The sequence below is a fragment of the Osmerus eperlanus genome, chromosome 15 (assembly GCF_963692335.1).
Source record: "Osmerus eperlanus chromosome 15, fOsmEpe2.1, whole genome shotgun sequence".
In the NCBI taxonomy this organism is placed as follows: Eukaryota; Metazoa; Chordata; class Actinopteri; order Osmeriformes; family Osmeridae; genus Osmerus; species Osmerus eperlanus.
Window position 1 is genome coordinate 5,825,079 of NC_085032.1, and position 20,490 is coordinate 5,845,568.

Consider the following 20,490-nt stretch of genomic DNA (forward strand, 5'->3'; position numbering starts at 1 on the left):
ATGGCAGGGTGGGAGGCATGAAACCTATTGGGTAATAAGACAAAGAAGAAAACACAGCATTCGACAAAACATGAACACTAATACTTTCAACCACCTGCCCCCCCTTCCCCGCCCCCCACATTTAACCCTCGTGCTGCCTTCGGGTCACATGACCCAAAGGTTCATAACGAATCATCGTTGTGTTTACCCAATTTTACCCAATACAAAAACAAATAAAAATAATTTTCTTTTAACCTTCGCAATGTGGGGGGTCTGAGACAGCCCAACGGTTAAAAGAAAATGCTTCACTTTGTTTTTGTATGCGGTAAAGTTGTCGCAATACGACGGTGGGTCACAATGACTGATGGGTCAGAACGACCCGAGGAGAACACAAGGGTTAATGGTTTAGTGTAATTGAGCACAGGTTCCTCCAATGGCAGGTACTTCTTCTCTATGTTTAGTCTACTCTTGAGCTCAGCCCAGACTATGTCTAGTCACCTGTGCGGAAAGACCAGACTGCCATGCTTTGTAACCCCTCACCTCACCCCCACATCTCTCCCCAAGAGGAGCCAGCCAGCCAGCCAGCCAGCCAGCCAGCCAGGAGGCAGCAGGACTGGGTAGACACATCCTCTGACACCTCCTTTGTCTGCCTCCTCTTTGATGTCGGCCATATCAATGTTGTCAGGAGAATAATCAGCCCAGAATCCTATTTGCATACTATGTAGACCATAGTAAATAACATTTAAGATCCAAATCTGAACAGTGATTGAAGTGGGGTTTGAAGTTAGTTTTTCTGTCAGTATAATTGGTAAAACTCAGATTGGGATTTCAAGATTTTAATACTTTTTTTTTATAGGGGCGATAGCACACTCTAGTGATGAAAATTAATACCAGCAATATTGTCCAGCACACAAGTGTGCCATCCCTGTGAGACCAGCAGGCAAAATCTGATCCATGTTTTCAAAATGCATCTCGCACTGTACAGAGAATAAAAACAACTATATTTTTTAACAATGTAATGCATGTAATTAAATCCATCAGAATCCAACAGACCTAGTGTACTAAGACTAAAGTTAGCTGTATATTAGAACATACTTTTCTTCTGCATATGTGAAATTATTTTCACGATAACCCTTCAGAGAAGTCTTCCATCAACTAAACCCAGGTTGAAATCATTCTGCCTGAGCTCCCTGCACAAGCCAAACAAAGGACAAACAAAATCACAAACCGCAGAGGCATCTTTTATTCGTTTTTTTCCAATATACTTCAAGAAACAATTTACAAAGCAACAACGTGGTCATCTTGACGGTTTATGGTGTTGTTCTGTTAGACTCAAACAGTGGAGAACCCAGCTTCTCTGCAGCTTATAGGCCACCGCTGCAGATACGTGTTCCAGACAAACACCATTCCAGCAAGGCAACTTAATTTGCAAACCAATTAAATATTCCTCGATGATGTATAGTTTTTGGCAAAGAAAAACTTGAATATGGGTCATTGGAATTGTTCAGTGGTCAATTATGCTCAATTTTCTTTTTGAAGAGTAATGAGTACTTTTTTGGCAAGTTAGCTGGCTAACTTGTTTCTCGTCTATAGGAACACCCCTCAACTCATGTGGGGCTGTAATTATGACAAGCAACAGATCCCTATGCCTGGTACTTGAAAATATTTTGTTGGCCCCCCAAAAAAAGAAAGAAAAAGGGAAGTGGTGATAAACTCATGTCTGGTTGTGACAATTTAAGATGCTCAACAAGGCACTAGTGTATAAACGAGACCTAAACAGCGAACTCCAAGAAAATAATAACCAGTGCTTGCTTTGAGTTGAGCATGTTTATTACAATACATACATTTCACATTTGACCTCTCCTTGCCCTGCTCTGACCCAGGTGTGCAGGTTCACCAATGTCTGACTCCGCCCCTCTCAGCTGTGCCCTGAACCTCTGTTTTCCCCAGTAGCACTCAACTCCATCCCAACAGGGTGCAAAGGAAAACGTGTAGCAATAATTTATGAATACAACATATTCTGATATACTAGTGATCACTGCAACTTTTAATAAAACATTTTTTTTTCTTTTTCTTCCAACTTCTTTAAACTCCAATATTTAGCAACTGTACACAGGAATGAACTCTGGGTAGACACAAAGGTGCCACTAGGAGTTAAAAAGTACAGTTCTCAGAAAAAAAAGGGGAAAAAATGGAACGTTTTCAGAGAGAAAGAGAAGGGTTTTAAAGTGACAACGCAACTGTTGTCATCCTCCCCTTAAGGGGCGGGCTTGCCACTGGGTGGGGGGCGGGGCCAGAGGGGCTAGCAGTGGGAATGGTCCTTGATCTCAAAGCACACCATCGAGTTCCTCTCTTCTTTTTCCAAAATCAGTCACTCACTCCATCACACCACCAGGCACAGGTTTTTTTTTTTAAGTTTGTTGTTACGGTCAGGAAATGCAGGGTCACTGGGAGCTGTGAATAGATCTATGAACCATTGCGGCCGGACATGACCAACCTGTCGGAATGGGTCTGCGGTGGTGACCACTGCTGATCGGTCAGGGGTGGAAACCAGAGCCAACAGAACCTAACCAGATGATCCAGACACCAATACAGAGGAGCAGAGAAGAAGAAGAAAAATGATACCGGGGTGTATGTTTTTGATTTATGACTTTTTTTGTTGTTGTGTTTTTTGTATTTTATTCCCCCCCCCCCCCCCCCCCTTCCTTCTTCCAGATAACACCTCCCACCATGTCCATGCAGGTCATACACATGCTCATGGCAGTGGTTCTTCGATCTATTGAAAACGAGATACCAAAACCGAAAAGAAAAAAAACTTGTAGTTAACATGAAGGAGGCTACTCGAGGGCAGCCGACTTGGGGTGCTGATTAGTCTGGATGTCAAAAGCTTTTGATAGGCATGGCTTTCCATGGCTTCAATCTACAAAACATATTTACAACATAGATAACATCTACAAGAAATCTACATTTTTTTTCCCCACTAGGGGGAAGGTTTTTTTTACAATACCGTGTCTTGTAAATGAACCCTCCTCCCCTAACCCCTCAACCGCTCTCCCTCCCCCCCTCTAGGCCCCGCCCGGCCCAGCCCAACGGTCCAAAGCTGACCCGAGCGCAGCTCCTAAGTGTTAAGACTGGGGGGTAGGGGGGGGGGGGGGGGAACTGAACAACTCAATGACAGTTCTCCAACCGGTTCTTCCAACCATGTGCAATGGGTCTTCCTTCCCCTTCCTCCTCCTCTTCAACGTCAAACCCCGAGTTCTCAAACCATGAAGGAATTCTGATTCTTCAACTTTTCAAGTTCTTTAATTTGCTGTCTCAAAAATAGTATCCTAGGGGAGAGAAAGAGACAACCTGTGAATTAGCCTGTCAGGGCAGACAATGACATAATTGCATGGCATGAGGAGACCCATTATGTATCTGGCTAGCCTTGTCTAAACGTGCCATAGCCCCCCAGTAAAACCATCTGTTTGGGCTGGGGGGGGGGGGAAGTTAAAGGAGACGTCTACCTCTGCTCGCGCAACGTCGCTTGGATTTCACAGACTCTGACTAAGGAGCGGAGGTTTTTGAGCTCGGTGCAGTTTTCGGACATGTAGATACTGCCCATGGTGTGGGCCTCCTCGCGTAGCCTGGACGCCTGCAACACACACACGGAGCGTGGGTCACTCTTCCGTCCTCAGGCGATGAGAAGGGGTCATCGTGAGCCGCGTACACAGGAAACAAGCAGGCTAGTTTGTTCTCTCCTAATGGGGGTGGGGTGTCGTACCTGCTTCTCCGCGTGGTCGGCGGGCCAGCCCTGGACATGCTTGATGAGATTCTCGTTGAAGTGGGCCGCGAGGGTGGGAGTGAAGGAACAGGAGGGCCGGGCGGAGGCGCTGGGGGGGGCGGAGGCGGAGAGGGGGGCGCTGCCACCGCCGGGGGTGACGTGGTTGGGGGCCGGGGAGGGACTCCTCTGGCTCCTGGGGGACACACAGAGGGCAGAGAGAGAGAGAGCGAGAGAGAGCGAGAGAGAGCGAGCGAGAGCGAGCGAGAGAGCGAGAGAGATAGATAGAGAAAGTGAGAGAGAGAGGGGACTTTAAATCCTGCCGACTTGTGTTGAGAATCAAACTGTAAATCCAGGCATTTGTGTGCGTCTGTGGCTAGGTTATCATAAATATAGAAAACGCCTTCGCTGCCATGCTGAGTAAGAGACTAAGCCATGGAGCCATGAGAAATCCAACCACCGTGAGCAGCTACGAAGCGATGGCGCCATGAATCACACAAGCTGCCAAAGGGCACCGCACTATTATAGATAAACTCTGCCTGCATTGCTGAATGCGTCCCTTGTGTGCAAACACACACACACCAATTCAGTTAACCGACATCTTGATCCCTGGCTACATCACGGGCACTAGACTGAGTCAAGGTAGAATGGCATGTTATTCGTAACTCTGCCAGCAGGTGGCACCACAGCATCCCATTTCACGGGAAGCCGACAGTGTGACAAGTTAACGTTGACTCATCATGTGTTGGCATTTGAAACTTTCCCCAAACTCCACATCAACTGGAAATAGTGCCGTGGAAACCTCCGGAGACCCATGTTGTAGACGAGGTCAAAGTGAGCTGCGCGTGTCGCTGGCTCACCCCTGGCGCTGGAGGGTGCGGGGGGAGGCGGTGGTGTCGTGGCCGTGGGGCTTGTCGCTGGGGAGGGGCTGCTGTGGGGAGTGCTGGGGCGCCGCGCCCTGCTTAGTCATCGGCGTGCTCGCCTGGAACACAGGGAGGAGACTGTCAGCGTGCACACACACACAAGGGAAGGACTGTTCTGGAATGCAACAGGTGTCAGGTGTGAGAGAGATGTTCTGGGCCGGACGCGGAAGGTTCCGGAGGTGGTCGGCCCTACCTTGGTCTGGGTGATGACGGGCGGCGTGGAGAGCAGGGGCTTGAGGGGCCCGGCGTTGCTCTGTGGCGTGCTGATCCGGGGCGACACGTAGGAGCGGGGCGACGAGGCGTCCGACGTTAACGACATGGGGGACTGGTTGGACTGCTGGGCTGTTGGGGGGGGGGGGGTGTGCACATAGGTGGGACAGAAGGAGAATAAACGGCAAAGTTAAAAATAATAAAAGGCCTTATTTGACCCGTCTAGATTCGGCCAACTTGCAAGGATTTTCAAGGCCTGTGGGAACCCTTTCAGGGAATCTTGGGATTTTTTTTTGTACTTATTTTGCATACGAGTTGTGATTTCCCCCTCCCTTACTTTCCAGGTTTTTTCATGACCGTGGGAACCCAGCGTTTAATACAACCGACACACATTTTGCATGTGTAGTCCATCAGAATCCCAGTGCTCCGACATCAGGCGGTCAGGATTGTCGAACACCCAACACGCACCGTGACGACACGGACAGAAGAGCGAGCCGCTCATTCAGGTACGCAAACAGAAGTGTCTCTCCCCTTTGGGTTAGGGTCAGGTATTGGGAGGGAGTCGGGTTAGGGGGTCGAGAGTGAACGGGGATGCCTACACGCAGGCGAGGGGCCGGGGGGGGTAACCTACCTTGGCTGGAGAGCTGGGCGGCCTGGGAGAGGAGGGTGGTGATGTTGAAGGCCGACGGGCCGGCCGTGAGGATCTTGTGGAGCATGGACTGTAACGACGCCTGGGTCACTGCTGCTGTGAGGACTGGGAGGGAGATGGAGACACGCCGGGTGAGTTCAGAGGGGGAGAATAAAGAAACAAGCCACTATACAATCACATAGAGAGAGGGAGAGAAACTGAGATGGGTTAGCTCAGGGCTGGGTCGTGGCCCGGTCCTGAACTTTACAACCACACGTCTCTATCTGGCCTCATGACTTTGATGGAATTCAAACCATCTTCCTCCAAGTCCATTGCTTCCAGAGTCTAGGAGGAGGGGTCTAGAGGAGGGTTCTGGACAACACAGCTAGTGATCCTTGTGACAGCAGACCAGTTCAGTGGTCCTGCTCTACCAGAGATAGCCTGGTCCTGCTCAGACAACACTGGGCACAGTCCACTAGACAGCACCTAGCCCACAGGACAGCACCTAGCCCACAGGACAGAACCTAGCCCACAGGACAGCACCTAGCCCACAGGACAGCACCTAGCCCACAGGACAGCACCTAGCCCACAGGACAGCACCTAGCCCACAGGACAGCACCTAGCCCACAGGACAGCACCTAGCCCACTAGACAGCACCTAGACCACAGGACAGCACCTAGCCCACAGGACAGCACCTAGACCACAGGACAGCACCTAGACCACAGGACAGCACCTAGCCCACAGGACAGCACCTAGCCCACAGGACAGCACCTAGACCACAGGACAGCACCTAGACCACAGGACAGCACCTAGCCCACAGGACAGCACCTAGCCCACAGGACAGCACCTAGCCCACTAGACAGCACCTAGCCCACTAGACAGCACCTAGCCCACAGGACAGCACCTAGCCCACAGGACAGCACCTAGCCCACAGGACAGCACCTAGCCCACAGGACAGCACCTAGACCACAGGACAGCACCTAGACCACAGGACAGCACCTAGCCCACAGGACAGCACCTAGCCCACAGGACAGCACCTAGACCACAGGACAGCACCTAGCCCACAGGACAGCACCTAGCCCACAGGACAGCACCTAGCCCACTAGACAGCACCTAGCCCACTAGACAGCACCTAGCCCACAGGACAGCACCTAGCCCACAGGACAGCACCTAGCCCACAGGACAGAACCTAGCCCACAGGACATCACCTAGCCCACAGGACATCACCTAGCCCACAGGACATCACCTAGCCCACAGGACAGAACCTAGCCCACAGGACAGCACCTAGCCCACAGGACAGAACCTAGCCCACAGGACAGCACCTAGCCCACAGGACAGCACCTAGCCCACTGGTCAGCCGACCAAAAACCAGGAAGGATGTTCCGAGCTACAGAATAATACTGACCAAATACACATATTTAAGTCTTTGGTTCCAAGCATCCATTGTTTCCACACAAGCCAGGCAAAAGTGACGAAAACCCCCTCAAAATACTTTTTACTGATGTGCCCAAGAAAGGAGAATCCAGGAGCCTTGATGGCTGACTGTTAGGTTGAATCCCAATACTCTGTCTTACCCCTACCCCTCACCCCTAGCCCTTAGTTTACCCCTAGCCCTTGTGTCTCGAAACTGAGGGGTAAGAGCTACATAGCCCTATGAAATTATTTTAAGCCAGAAATATAACATTTATGGGACTCTGGATGATCTGTCCGCCATTGTTGCATGTAGCGCACTATTCACATACCTCTTGGTTGGTTTTAAGGGGTGTATACCGGCTTGCTTATTAGCCCTAGCCCTCGGTCAAAGAGAGTATTGGGACACCACTTACTCTCACGTGAACGCGCAAAACTAAGGGCTAGGGGTAAGGGTGAGAGAGTATTGGGATTAGGCCTTAGCCTGGAGAGCAAAGCCAACAGGGATGGAAAACTCCACCTCAAACCCAATCCAACACTAAGCAGAGGAACCAGAGGAACCTTACACCTTCCCGCTGACAGGAACATCCCAGAGCCAGGATCAATAAAGCGTTTCTAGTGAAGGCCACAACGTTTCGGGAAAAGTATGCAAAGGCTAACAAATAGCTCTTACTGACTTGTTAAATGACGACAGGTTCTTGCTAAGGAACACTAAGGAGGTATGGGAGGGGGGGGGGGAAACAAAAACGACTGCTCTTACTATTCATCTTCGAATACAGAAGACTAAAAACGGACGGGTCCCTATGATGACTCACATCACCGCACTCTTCTGCCTGGATCAGTATTCTGGACCAGGCGTGCCACGTCTTTTCCAGTCGTCTGTACCCACCCCCGTTCCATACGCAACTGACACAGCAGCCCTCAGTGACGTTCCCCCAAACATTCAGAGAAGTGAGTATTACTCCTTGGCCTCTCAAGGTCCCGACTGTGCAGTCAGCAGGACAAACACACCGGATTCTCATCTCGCATTGAGCTGGAAAGCGCTTCCAAAAAGGAAATTGGAGAAGATGGTCCACAACTCCATCAAGGACATAAGGAAGCGATACTCAGTTGTTGTTATAGCTAACAAGGTTGCTCGTCGAGACAAAATAAAACCCAGCAAAATCGCAACTCATTTCATGAATTGCATTTGATGCCTAGTGTTATTCTGACTGGCCACCAAACAGGAAGTAGCAGGGTAAGGAAAACATACGAGAGACTAGTATTACAGACACAACCGGTAATAAGGACTCGATCCTGTCAGAATTTGGACCTCCCTGCTGCCTCAGAATAGCTGTGACCTGGTGGGTTTCCTCTCCCTACCGGAGCAGGGAGCGAGATGACTCGTAACACAGCCCCAGCAGGACAGCAATTATCTGGTACTGGTATACAGGTCTGGAGTTACTGGCCAAAACAATCCCACACGGAACTACTACAGAACACCACAGGTTGCTACCACTTACGCTGTACCTGACCAAACCCATCCAGCGACTACAGAAACCTTAGGCCGGAGTGTTCATCAAAACCTTATCTAAAGAAGCCTGGCCTTCATTTAGTTGACTCTAGCGCTGATCCAACCCAAGCGAAAACCACGAGGGTTGAAAGTGAACATGCATGTTGAGAAGAAGACAGCCTTTGCAAGTCTTTACAGTACAGCCCAGTGTGTCCAGGCAATAAGCCGTGTCTAACTTATCCCCCCTTCCCTGGCAGTGTGGCAGAGCCACGGTGCTGCTCTGCAGTGTCTACTTAGGCACTGCAACAGAGCGCGCTGGCTCATAAAACAGCCATCAGACAGGGTGACTGGGCTGGCCCAGACAGAGAGAGACACGGTAGTTTCCGCATGGCCTGTCACTGGTGCATATTGAATAAGGGCAGGGCTGCGGTTTGGTTGTGCGTGCGGCTCTGCGGAAAGGCCAGCCAAGTCTTAAGAATCGAGTGCTAGCTACACAACAACAACCACCAAAACACACCACTGGTTAAGAGAAGACAGACACAAGCAGAGACTCGGAAGGAGGGAGGGCGAGAAAGATGAGATCACATGACAAGTAGCTCAACGGCGCAAAAAGAGAAATGCTAGAAATCAAGACGCGTTCTCGTTCCGAGAACTACAAAAAAGACTACAACTCCCACGAGCCCTCACCCTCGTTGATCTTGGCCATGTCCACGCTGGCGTTGTTGAGCTGCAGGGCCGTCTGGAGGGCGGGGAGGAGCTGGCGGAGCAGGGTGGGGTCCTGGAGCAGGGGCGGGGTGGGGGACTGCAGCACGGGGGACACGGGGACGGTGGGGGCCGAGGACGAGCTGGGGGGCCCGGCCGGATTCAGGCCCGGCCCCGACGACGACAGCTGGGAGGGGGGCACCGCCGCTGGCTTGTCCACCTGGCCGGACTCTGGAGGAACGGAAGAAGGAGAGAGAGGGGAGGAGAGAGAAGGAGGAAGCCATGTTATTGTATTGTCTGGGTAGTAAAGGATGGATGAAATCTTCCACCGCTCACCAATACAACTCCCGCAAATTACTAAATGTCAACATTACTCTATGCACTATTGCTGTGCCCACTGGTGCCTTGTAAGATCCATGGCTCCAGTGCTTAGTGCAGCTCAAAGAGGTTGTATTATTTCTTGAGAGATTCATGGCTCCATCACTTAGTGCAACTCAAGATGGCGGCGAACACGTTGGCATATGTATATTTATGACTTGCGGAAAACCACTGCATTTCCTAGGGTCCTGAGCATGACACCTGCCGCATTTCCCCCTTCGTACAGCGACCTGGATCATTGAGCCACAGACAGACAAGACTGAGCAAGCAAACTGATGTTAGTTTTAAATCTCATCCATAGCAAACTGATGTTAGTTAATATGGATGAGATTTAAAACTAACATCAGTTTGCTGGTGTTAGCTGACATGATTTTCAAGGTTAACAGTGACTGGGGAGGTGCAGGGTTAACAGTGACTGGGGAGGTGCAGGGTTAACAGTGACTGGGGAGGTGCAGGGTTAACAGTGACTGGGGAGGTGCAGGGTTAACAGTGACTGGGGAGGTGCAGGGTTAACAGTGACTGGGGAGGTGCAGGGTTAACAGTGACTGGGGAGGTGCAGGGTTAACAGTGACTGGGGAGGTGCAGGGTTAACAGTGACTGGGGAGGTGCAGGGTTAACAGTGACTGGGGAGGTGCAGGGTTAACAGTGACTGGGGAGGTGCAGGGTTAACAGTGACTGGGGAGGTGCAGGGTTAACAGTGACTGGGGAGGTGCAGGGTTAACAGTGACTGGGGAGGTGCAGGGTTAACAGTGACTGGGGAGGTGCAGGGTTAACAGTGACTGGGGAGGTGCAGGGTTAACAGTGACTGGGGAGGTGCAGGGTTAACAGCAGTGTATGGGCAGTGTGAGAGCCAGGGGCTGGGGTGCTGCTGCGATGCAGTCTTTCCCAGAACACATCCATCAGGCCCAGTGTGACGGCCCATGTTCCCCCTGTCGCTCATCTGCCCCAGTCACACCTCTCTCTTCCCCTCTCTCTCTGCTGTACCGCAGCGCTCCTTCTCTGCTCGTCACACACACTAAGACACACAGGCTCCATCACTAGCCTACAGACCATCCTCTTGTCCCTGAGGATTTTATAGTCATGGCACAAGAGCCACTCAAACACCCAGGCTAAACCCTGTGCATGGAAAGCAAAAATAATCAACACTGGGGCAACACTGAGACAAACTGAATTCAATATTCCTGTTGTAAGCTAGGAATCTAGCATTTTGGCATAATATACTACAGTATTAAGGATTAGGTCTAGCAATTCAAATATCAATGTGCAAGTGTATTCTTGACAGAAACATATAGCCATTGAACAACAGCTCAACAAAAAGGCATCCTAAACCTTTACGTCTATAGAAATGAAGCAGGGAGTCAGATGGCTGAGCGGTTAGAGAATCAGGCTAGTAATCAGAAGGTTGCTGGTTCGATTCCCGGCCGTGTCAAATGACGTTGTGTCCTTGGGCAAGGCACTTCACCCTACTTGCCTCGGGGGAATGTCCCTGTACTTACTGTAAGTCCCTCTGGATAAGAGCGTCTGCTAAATGACTAAATGTGAATGTAAGCAACGTTGCGTCTCGGTCTTTAGCTTAGCAGCTTCCACAAGCCACAGATCAGACTGGGCCAGGACAAGTTGTATGGAGCAGCCCAGGCCCCGGTGGCGCCAGATCATTTTTAATGCAGGTTCTGAGGGGGTGCTAGGTCATTGACAGGGGGATCTGCGCAATGATATATATACATTATATATGAGTACTATCAATAAATTAGCAAAACTTGGCCACTCTTGATGCTAATTTGATGGAACTGCAGTTGTGCTAGCTGCCGTCTCTGCATCCACGGCAAACGCATCAGCGGACTGCTCCGTGTCAGACTATGTGGTGCTATCGGGGTGCTTTGGTCTTTCTTGGGAACCTGCTAGCCCCTCCCTAGTGCCGCCGATGCCGGGTGGGGCTTCAGTCTGAAGCGGTGGACGGTATCCCACCGTGGAGACACCATCCTGAGGTAAGACTCTACAACAGACCCTTGTTCCCCATCGAGTGAATCAGTAAGAAAACATGGCCAAAACAAAATAAAGCTGTAAAAAAATAAATAAAAATACATCTAGCTGCTGTGCGTATTTTGAGATGAGCCAGTATCCCAGACAACCGGGATGTATGAAAGAAAGCTCCTTGGAAAAGGCATACCTTCAACAAATAAATAATATATATATACATACACAAAAAGAGAAATACAGCTGGATCACTTACTGGCTCCAGTGAAGCCAGAGGCGGCCGAGGCCTGCATGGCCTCCCGTCTGTAGTCTCTGTCTTTGGGGAAGCTGTTGACGACTGCAGTCTTAGCCGTCTCTTTCTGCCTCTGCTCTCTGTGGATTCACACACAACCCATCAGTCAGGCTGGAAGCAAAGACACTCACGCATCCTGGGACCATGTGACTTACTGAGGGGGGGAGGGAGGGGGTAACAACGGTACACTGAACTCATGGTTCGCCTCGATACAATAACTATGGTGTTCCAGTTCGGTATGTTTTCAATACAGCAAAAAAAAATTACGTTGAAATGTCGAGATCTTTTCCTTGATTTACTTCTTTTTTGTAAATAAAGCCTAAAAAAGAACTCAATCAAAAATCAAAAGTATGATCCTTCTGGACTTTAAACAAAGATGGAGCTTTTGGGTTGTCTTTGTAGCAGCATATAAAAAACAAACAAACAAACAAACAGCTAGCCATTTTGCAACGAGTTAGCTTAGCGTGGCTCCCAGCTTGAGCAGAGTGCTTATCTTTGGGGGATGGGATAGGCAGACAGCATGTTGCCAGTTGCGTCGTTGGGCTGGCTTGTTGAGAACAGTGACACTAAGAACATTGTGTTTCACACAACTTAAGCTACATCTTTATCTGCAAAATGTAATAGGACCGGTCCGACGAATCGCTCGGCTTGCTTGAATACGCAACCGTACGGCTCAACACGAGTGCGTGTCATCGTTCCCCCCCAAACATTCCCAGCAGAGGGTGGACGAGGCGCGGTGTGGAGGCGCGGCGCGGGGGCTCACCTCTCCAGCCACTCTTTGGGTTTCTCCCACTGGGACACCTCCGTTCTGCAGTTGTAGTAGTACTTCTTCCCAGACGAGCTGATGTGCTCCGACCAGTCATCTCCAGGCTCGTAGGGCTGAGGGGGGACAGGAGGACAGGGCTGGGTCAGTCATGTACACACACACACAGTTCATTTTTCATAAACAGCACATAGACAAAAAGGTATAGAGGAGCTTGTGCATCTAGACCGAGTGCAGGGTAAGGATATAAGCTGCTGCAGTACTGGTGCACATCGCATCCGAACTTTCACAGTAGAGAGAACTTCCTTCTGAGACTCTAATTAGGCTAATCTACATGAAGACGGGGCAAGGTACAGTGAGGTACGAGAGGCGAGTGACAATTTTAAATGATCAATTGTGGCAGAACCAGAGAAAAAGAACAAGCCTGCAGAAAAAGGAGAGGGAGGGAGAGATGAAGAGAGAGAGAGAGAGAGAGGGAGAGATGAAGAGAGAGAGAGAGGGAGAGATGAAGAGAGAGAGAGAGAGGGAGAGATGAAGAGAGAGAGAGGGGACAAAGACGGGGAGAAGCCTGATGCAAGAGCATGCAACTCAAATCTGTGGGCTAAAGCGCACAGCCATCTCTCTGAAGGTTGGTTCACATCAGTGAAGGCTGCAGGGAAGTACAGGTGTGATGTTCAACTGGCGCCTGTGAGTCCGTCACTGAGGGGGTTCAACGACACAGCAGGCTAGCATCCTCAAAGCTAACTTGAGGCCAACACAACCATGCAACCCTCACAATGCGGTTGTAACTGTTAATGTGCCGAGTCCTAAATACGAGGACAAACATTTTCCGGATTGATTTTTCAAGTGCGTAAGCCTCTAGGTTCTCTAACGTTTAATAACAAGTAGTCAGTGTAGCAATCAAACTGCACTTCAGGTGCTGCCCCAAACTTGAGGCAAAACCTGTTAGCCTAATTGGACCCATGCAGAGAGAACATGTTTCCCATCTGAACCGTTAAGATCACATTCCGGCGCTGTGATTGGTTTAAGAGTGCCTAGCAAGGCCTGCTAATCAGCTGCTGATCGCTTTCATGCAGATCCAAAACCAGGTTAGCGTAGCTAGCAGGAAGCACGGCCGTCTTCAGTCTCAGTTTTTTGGTAAGCAGTGTTTGAGCAACATCACTGAAATCAGCTTAACATCTCATCACTGACTGAAGGAGGACAGGCCAGTCGCTACCCTGCGCCAACCTGAAAGGCTGTTTGACCAAAATCATGACCGACAATTAACAGAAAAAAATATATAAATTGGCCACAGGGGAGATCTTTAGTTTCCTAATCCCAACATGAACCCACATAGGATGGGTAACAACCTTACATAAACAGGTCAGGTCAACCCCATCTTCTCAAAGCGAAGACGTAGAAATTGAAGGGGGGGAAAAAAAGCAGAACGTTCAGACATTTTAGGTATGACCTGACCAAGGTCTCTTCGACCTCAAATGCCGACCGAAATAGGTTTCGAACCAGGGGGAGAAGGTCTTCCAAGGTTTTGAACCCAATCCCAGACATAACCAGAATGGAACGGTTCTATATTTAGCGGGGACAGGAGAGAGAAGAGGCATACTTACTGTGTCTGTGGACTTGCTGCTGGGGTTTGAGTGAGAGCTGTGGTGGGTGCTGTGGTTGTGCGAGTTCTCCTGTGGAGAATAACTGGTCCCTGAAAGAGAACAGAGACAAGAAAACAAGGCCGCCGTCACCACAAATAACAGGGACCTGCAAAACACATTCCCGCCCCACACACGTCAGCGTCTACGGAGGAACCTCCATGCGCGCTGGCGCAGACAGGTAGACCACCAGACAGACCCCCCCCCCCCCTCACAGCAGGAATGGACGAGTCAAGTCTACGTTGCGTTTGCCTTCTCAATCCTAATTTGGCCGACAGAGATGCGAGGCACTTTTTGAATCTGGAGAGATGCGATGGCCAGGAGGATGTGTCCACTGTCAGCTTTAATAGAATAACATCCCTGTCCGTTTTGGACTAACACAGTGCCCGTAAAGTACCTGTTGGGATAAAAACGTTGCATTATTTAGCTTGCGTGAACCAAAGGATTCCACAACCAATCCTGTCGTGGTTTTGACGCTTTGCATTTGATTTGTGGCTGACATCTGACCCACAGCATCAATCCAAGTACAGCTGGCCACCACACCGGGCAGGAAAATTATTTATCGATCTAGTCCAACTGCAGAAGAGATTGGCAAAGTTACAGATAGCTTAAAAAGTACCAACAAAAAATAATAATAAACCCTGTAGTGCTCTGTAACAAAGTCCTACTGCCAGGACAGATGAAACTGAATACGACGCCGCAACCTTCATGGAGGTTTTAGAAACGAGGAACTGGCCCCATCGACCTTCCCCTCTCCTTTATGGATTGCTAGGTTATGGTTCCAGCTTGCCTACAGAGTGGCTGCCAGATGACCTGGCTCGGTCGTCTTCACTGATGGGGCTGTCACCGTGAATCAGCAGGTCACATTCTGAGGTGGACAGCAAGCACCAGCATCTGCTTGTGTATTACTAAAGGGACGATATGCGAACGAATCAAGTGTATGAACTCGGGGGGGGGGGGGGGGGGGGAGAAAGCGTTTGGGTCCGATCTCCACAGTAAAAGCTTGAGGGGAAGCGAGGGGTTTTGGAAAATGATCTTTGTCAAACATGAGTCGGTCAGTTTAGCTCGGACCATCACCTATCCCAGCGGTTCACAATTGTTTACTCTTCTACATCACAAGTTTAATTATATGCAAAAGAGAGGAAAATGCTCCGAACAGCCAAAACAGTGTTGAGGCAATCAACAATAGGCTATTCAACATTCAAGCACACTTACAGCCCTGCAACAAAGTTCCACACCAGCCAGGCTTGAGACAACCGTGAGCAACCGCTTCACCACAGAAGTTTAGAAATCGGTGTCCCCCGGTACACGTGAACCCCCAAGCTCTACACTCAAATAGACGTTGTCGTGTTTTCTCCTTGTCCCAGTGTGGTGGCTCCCTCTCCCTGTCTCTTAGGCCTCCTGGGCTTGATGATGGGTCTCTGCTGTGGTCTCCTCCTCCATTCCCCCTTTCCAGTCTCTCTCCTCACCCTCCTCCTGTTCTCTCCAGTTTCTCCCGGCCCCTCTCCCTCCGTTTCTCTGGCCACGATCCCTTCTCTCACTTCATCTTTCCATCTCCTCCCTCGTTACTGACAGACGAATCGATGAATACCTGAAAGTTTTTGCGTGTCAGTCCCCCCCATGTTAACCAGTTGGACATGTTTGTACACTTAGCCCCCTGTTAGCACCTGGCCTCGACATGCTTCATGGGTGATCTGATCACAGGTGGACAGGCATAATAAGTACAGGGCTGCCACAGTGAAGGGCAGCCCGCTAAACCGACGTCCTCTGATTAAGTCCTCGGCGACAGCAACCAACCGGCTCCCGCCGGTTTAAAACGGCACATTTGGTCTTCGCAAACGGAAGCGATGTACGTGTTTACATGCATATGTGGCAGGGGACGTGCGATACGATCCCAAAGTGGTCACTGGAGAGGCACGTGGAAACGCATTCTGATGCCAGGTGTGAACTGACGCACTCAGAGCTAGCCACTGGGGATGGGATCGCCCGAGACGCGCGTGAACGCCAGGTGTAAACAAGGGCTTTTTGGTTTCCCCCCGCAGGACTTAATTTCCGCTATCACAATTTGGCTCTCGTGCACCCACCACACTTTGGAAAAAGCTGACCTGACATATTACACCCCCTTTTACCTTATACTGAGTTTACACAGAGACGGTAGACCTACGTCTCTTTTTAGGATTACTTGATGTTGACTTGTTTCCGGGTATTAACATGTGATTTATCCATTATTTAAGGATGACAGCAAGACATTGTAACGACTAAACTAGGCTACATAAGTCAGGCATCTTATTGGATCACGAGCGCAAAACGAGCCTATGATCCAACAAGGTTGGCTACACAACAGTTCCTGAAAATAAGCCTGCGTTTAACATCAATCAACAAGGATTACCCTCTCCTCTGGCCCTGGGGACGACAGATGAGGGCTGAAGAGGCCAAAAACAAGGCCAGATCTGCCAAACTCTGGACATTATGAGGTTGTGAGGTCATGTCAACATCGCTTCACACCTCGGTTTGAGAGTCAACAAACAAGAGTCCCTTCACACTGCTGCCATGCCTGACATGTCTGGTGAAGGGAGCAAAGGTGGTCGGATGTGTTCCTCAAATGAGGCCAAATCAGACAGACACAAAGGCCATGAGCTAGGCATGAAAGACGTGAACTAGGCGACTTGTGCATGAGTAGAATGCTGAGATGTAAGGACTGCTGCAGCCAGGTAAATATGACGCGTGGGGCAGGCTGAATGTTTCCCATGCATCCAAGTCAGACCTCTTCCCTGCTGCGTGGATAAGAAGACGCGAAATGTGACCCGAGATCAACGGGCTGAACTTGCTGGTGGAAACACCGGCCGCCTGCACGGCTGCTTTGCTCGCTTTCAGTCTGCGTACTGTGCCTGGTTTGGGTGGTGGTCTCGTCAAGTTGCATGTCAGACGACCCCAATGCTGAAGCTACTGTCCAGCTCGAGAGCAACAGTGGCACAATGTCAACCGTTTTCTGAAAGGGGCTGAAATGCTAACCCAGAACTTGAAATATGATCGGCACACTTTGTGCACTGCACCTTCCTCTGCGCTCAATACAACAAATCACCGTCCCCTCCCCACCACTATATTGATCTGAGAGGGCTCGATAGATAAGCACGAGAGCCAAATTGAGGAAAGGTCCATCAGTTAGCCTCTTACTGGGACCTTCCCAACCTTCTAATATCTACACGTGCCATTAGCCTGGGAGGCAGTAAGACCAGATAGCAAGGCTGGGTTTGCTCACAGTGTGTGTGTGTGTGGTTGCAGAGATTGTGCTAGGGTGTCTCTGCCCACAGTACCTGGCGAGTGCACATGCCAGGGGTCAGTTAGCAGCTGTGGCCTTGGGCACCACTACAGCCTCCCTGCACCTGCCAGACACCCGTATCTATGGCTACCGAAAGGGCACGGAGAGCCCAGGTGACAACTGAATATCATTCTTGAAACGGAAATGATCCCCTCAGAGGTATCAGCGATAACAGACCACAGGTGAATTTCCCAGGTCGATGCAGCTGTATTGCCTTTCATTGTCTGTTAATCAGTATTGTGCTCGAGACAGCCTAGTGGTTAAACGTGAATGTTTACACAATTAGCAAATGGACTTATATATTTGAGGCCCTTATACATAACCCAGAAAATATATTTGATTCATTCTTCAGTCCCTTGTCAAGTTTAGCATACATGGTGGAACCATACACATTACCCAACATTAATTAAGCAAAAACAAGCCCTACTTGTATTGCATTAGTATGCGTGTTTCAGTGAGTGTAAGAAAGGGATACCCAGGCCCAGAATAATTAGAATCCTTGTGAAACGAAATCAGCCTGGCAAAACATTGCACCGATCTGCATCCTTAAGTACAAAAGATAGCGATCTTTTATATAATTTAACAGAAAGGTTATTCCGCGTTTGATACAGATTTGAGTCTACAGAAAGTGTCCACATACAACCGAATGCTCTGCAGAAAAACACGTTCCAACTGCTTTGCAAAACCAAAGCGGGTAGAAAAAAAAAGACCTACAACCTTGCAGATCTGTCAAGCTTACGATTAGATTCCCATCTCCCTAAATCTGATTGCCTTTCAGATGTTCCTCACCTCCATCTCTCTCTCTGGCCCGGTGCGTGTGGAATGCCTTGGCTCTGCCGTGCCCTGTGCTGTCGAGGTGTTTATTATCAGGACTGTCAGATCTCCGGAGCATCTTGCAGGGAGGGGTGGCATCCGCCGAGTCTCGTATCTTCTCATGGCGGTGATCACCTCCTGGGTGACTCTTGGATGAGTATTTGAGAGTCTGAAACACAAATCAAACCCATCTGTGGTATGCAAATCCATCAACTTAAGTGATGACTATTTCTACATGTATATTTCTTTCCCGGTTTCATATTTTATCAAGCCATTCAATATGTGCATAACACAAATAGGATATAGCCAAGCTTGTGTGCTGCACTTCGATTTGTCATGCATTTCTGTTAATTTAGCTAGCAAGTCGAAGGATGACTTGTCATGCTTTACTGCTGGTTGTTACGCCACACACCATGATCAGCTGTATAACGTTACACTGCACCATTATTACTGGCATTAGTAAGCTAACGTTAATAACTCGCTGTTTGGCCTTCGGCTACCTAGCTAGGCTATCAATCAGGATCAATTGTAATTCTAACGACCTAATCCCAAATTACTTCAGATCAGTTTTCTACAAACCTCGTTTGGCAATAGTAGCTAGAAATGTCACAACTTCAGATTTTATGAATAAATACAATTAATAATCTGATGTCATTTAACGTAACGTTAGCAATCTATTGGCAACATTTCTTTATTGATTAGGTTTAGTGTCAATATAAAAAAATATCTGAATAGCTATGGTCTGACCGTTAACACATCACGGAACATAAGTAAAGAACCATGTAAACGACCGAAATTGATAAATGTAAAATTGCATGTTGTGTTCTTGATTTTTCTGCTCTTTTCTGTGTCGTAGCTACGCTAAACTAGTCAACTTGCTAACATTAGCCAGCTAGCTTTGACAGATCAGGCCTTGCTTTTAGCTCTCATAAAACTAGCCTATAAACGTGTCCAATCTTTCGAATTCGACGTTCAAATAAACTCACATGCTCTAAGAAACATAACCTTCGTGTTAGTAAACACACACCATTGTCATTTCCTTCAATACCCGAAAGTAATTCCCTACTTTTAGAATAATTTTACGCACCAAGGCCTGTTGTGCTTTTCAAAAGCCTGCGCTAGAGTATCCATTTTAATCTTATTTGTTGCTAGCCAGCTAGTGGCGAGCTATGAAGTACCTGGTAGGGTTGAGAATCCCTTCGGTCGCACCTACAAATAGAAATAAAATAGTTATTGATATGATACATCGTTGTCAGTGTAAACAGTTGGCAGATTCCTGCAACAGCTGAATTGACTGCTAAGTTTGTACTTATTATGGTTTCAATAAAAAATGGCGGATTGTCAAAGCGTAGCAGGAAAGAAGGAAAATCGGAGTAAGTAGAGGCTGTTTACCCATCGCTGAGTCTCGGTTGTTTCCTTGCATACATTACCATCAATGCCGTGTTAGTGTGTGTAGAGTGGATGTGAAAGATGGACTGCTATACGCCCTTTTGTGTATTCAACAAACTGAAACCGTCTATTATTTCTTTAGTTCTGAATATGCTCTTCGGAATCGGAAGAGCGCCCTCAGTCCATCATTCACTCGCACACACCAAGCAAGCTATGCCCTAGAGAAGTGAAGCGCACAGGCTGCAACCAAGGTTGCCAGGTTATTGCAACAGGACCCTCCGACTACACACAATCCCAATCAATAGTTTTGAGAACCCCTGGGGACCTGAGATTAGGATCTTCACCGTAAGGCCGGGTTTGATAAGAAAACGATATTTTTGATGGGCAGTCAGAAGCTTTTGAAGTTTGTGACAGTTACAGACATAACTTAATGTACTGGTAAATAAGTGCAGAGTCCAGGTCCCACTTGCATGATTTGACTAATTTAGAACTGTGACTATAGTTACAAGTAAAACACAAACTAGTTACTTTGGATACAAATGGAATATTCACATTTGGGTGAAACTGCATAGTTGCATTTTCTTCTGCACGTGGTTTCACTGTCTCGATTATGCTAAATTTGATTCAGCGGGGCAACACTGAATCGCATAACTATAATTTGCTCTCTGTCCATAATAATGGTATCCCCAAATAGCCATGGCCATATCTGTTGACTTGCATTAAAAGGGGGTTTAAGTGTTTGGCAACCCTGACTGAAACCACCCGCGCCCCTCCCACAGCAACATACGGGATACCGTGGCGCTAAAACTGTCTGGAGG

General features: G+C 48.8%; 1 protein-coding gene across 1 annotated transcript; it reads right to left on the bottom strand.

The window, feature by feature from the left end:
• Positions 1 to 1,958: 1,958 nt before the first annotated feature.
• Positions 1,959 to 19,944, bottom strand: waca (WW domain containing adaptor with coiled-coil a). The gene is made up of 13 exons (XM_062479457.1): positions 19,676 to 19,944; positions 19,462 to 19,492; positions 18,260 to 18,452; positions 14,116 to 14,204; positions 12,512 to 12,627; positions 11,713 to 11,828; positions 9,090 to 9,335; positions 5,504 to 5,626; positions 4,856 to 5,004; positions 4,600 to 4,721; positions 3,743 to 3,935; positions 3,486 to 3,613; positions 1,959 to 3,308 (listed from the first exon to the last, which is right to left on the bottom strand). Exons 1-13 carry the CDS (start codon positions 19,714 to 19,716, stop codon positions 3,239 to 3,241), a joined length of 1,617 nt encoding a protein of 538 aa, XP_062335441.1. The 5' UTR covers positions 19,717 to 19,944; the 3' UTR covers positions 1,959 to 3,238.
• Between the last annotated feature and the right edge of the window lie 546 nt (positions 19,945 to 20,490).

What these genes read in the sequence shown, in the direction of transcription:
- waca (XM_062479457.1), bottom strand. Translation starts at nt 19,716, where the DNA reads ATGGTAATGTATGCAAGGAAACAACCGAGACTCAGCGATGG. An exon ending in CGCCCAGCTCTCCAGCCAAG is followed by an intron (nt 5,005 to 5,503) that starts GTAGGTTACCCC and finishes CCCCCCCAACAG; the next exon opens with CCCAGCAGTCCAACCAGTCC. An exon ending in GCGACGTTGCGCGAGCAGAG is followed by an intron (nt 3,309 to 3,485) that starts GTAGACGTCTCC and finishes TCTCTCCCCTAG; the next exon opens with GATACTATTTTTGAGACAGC.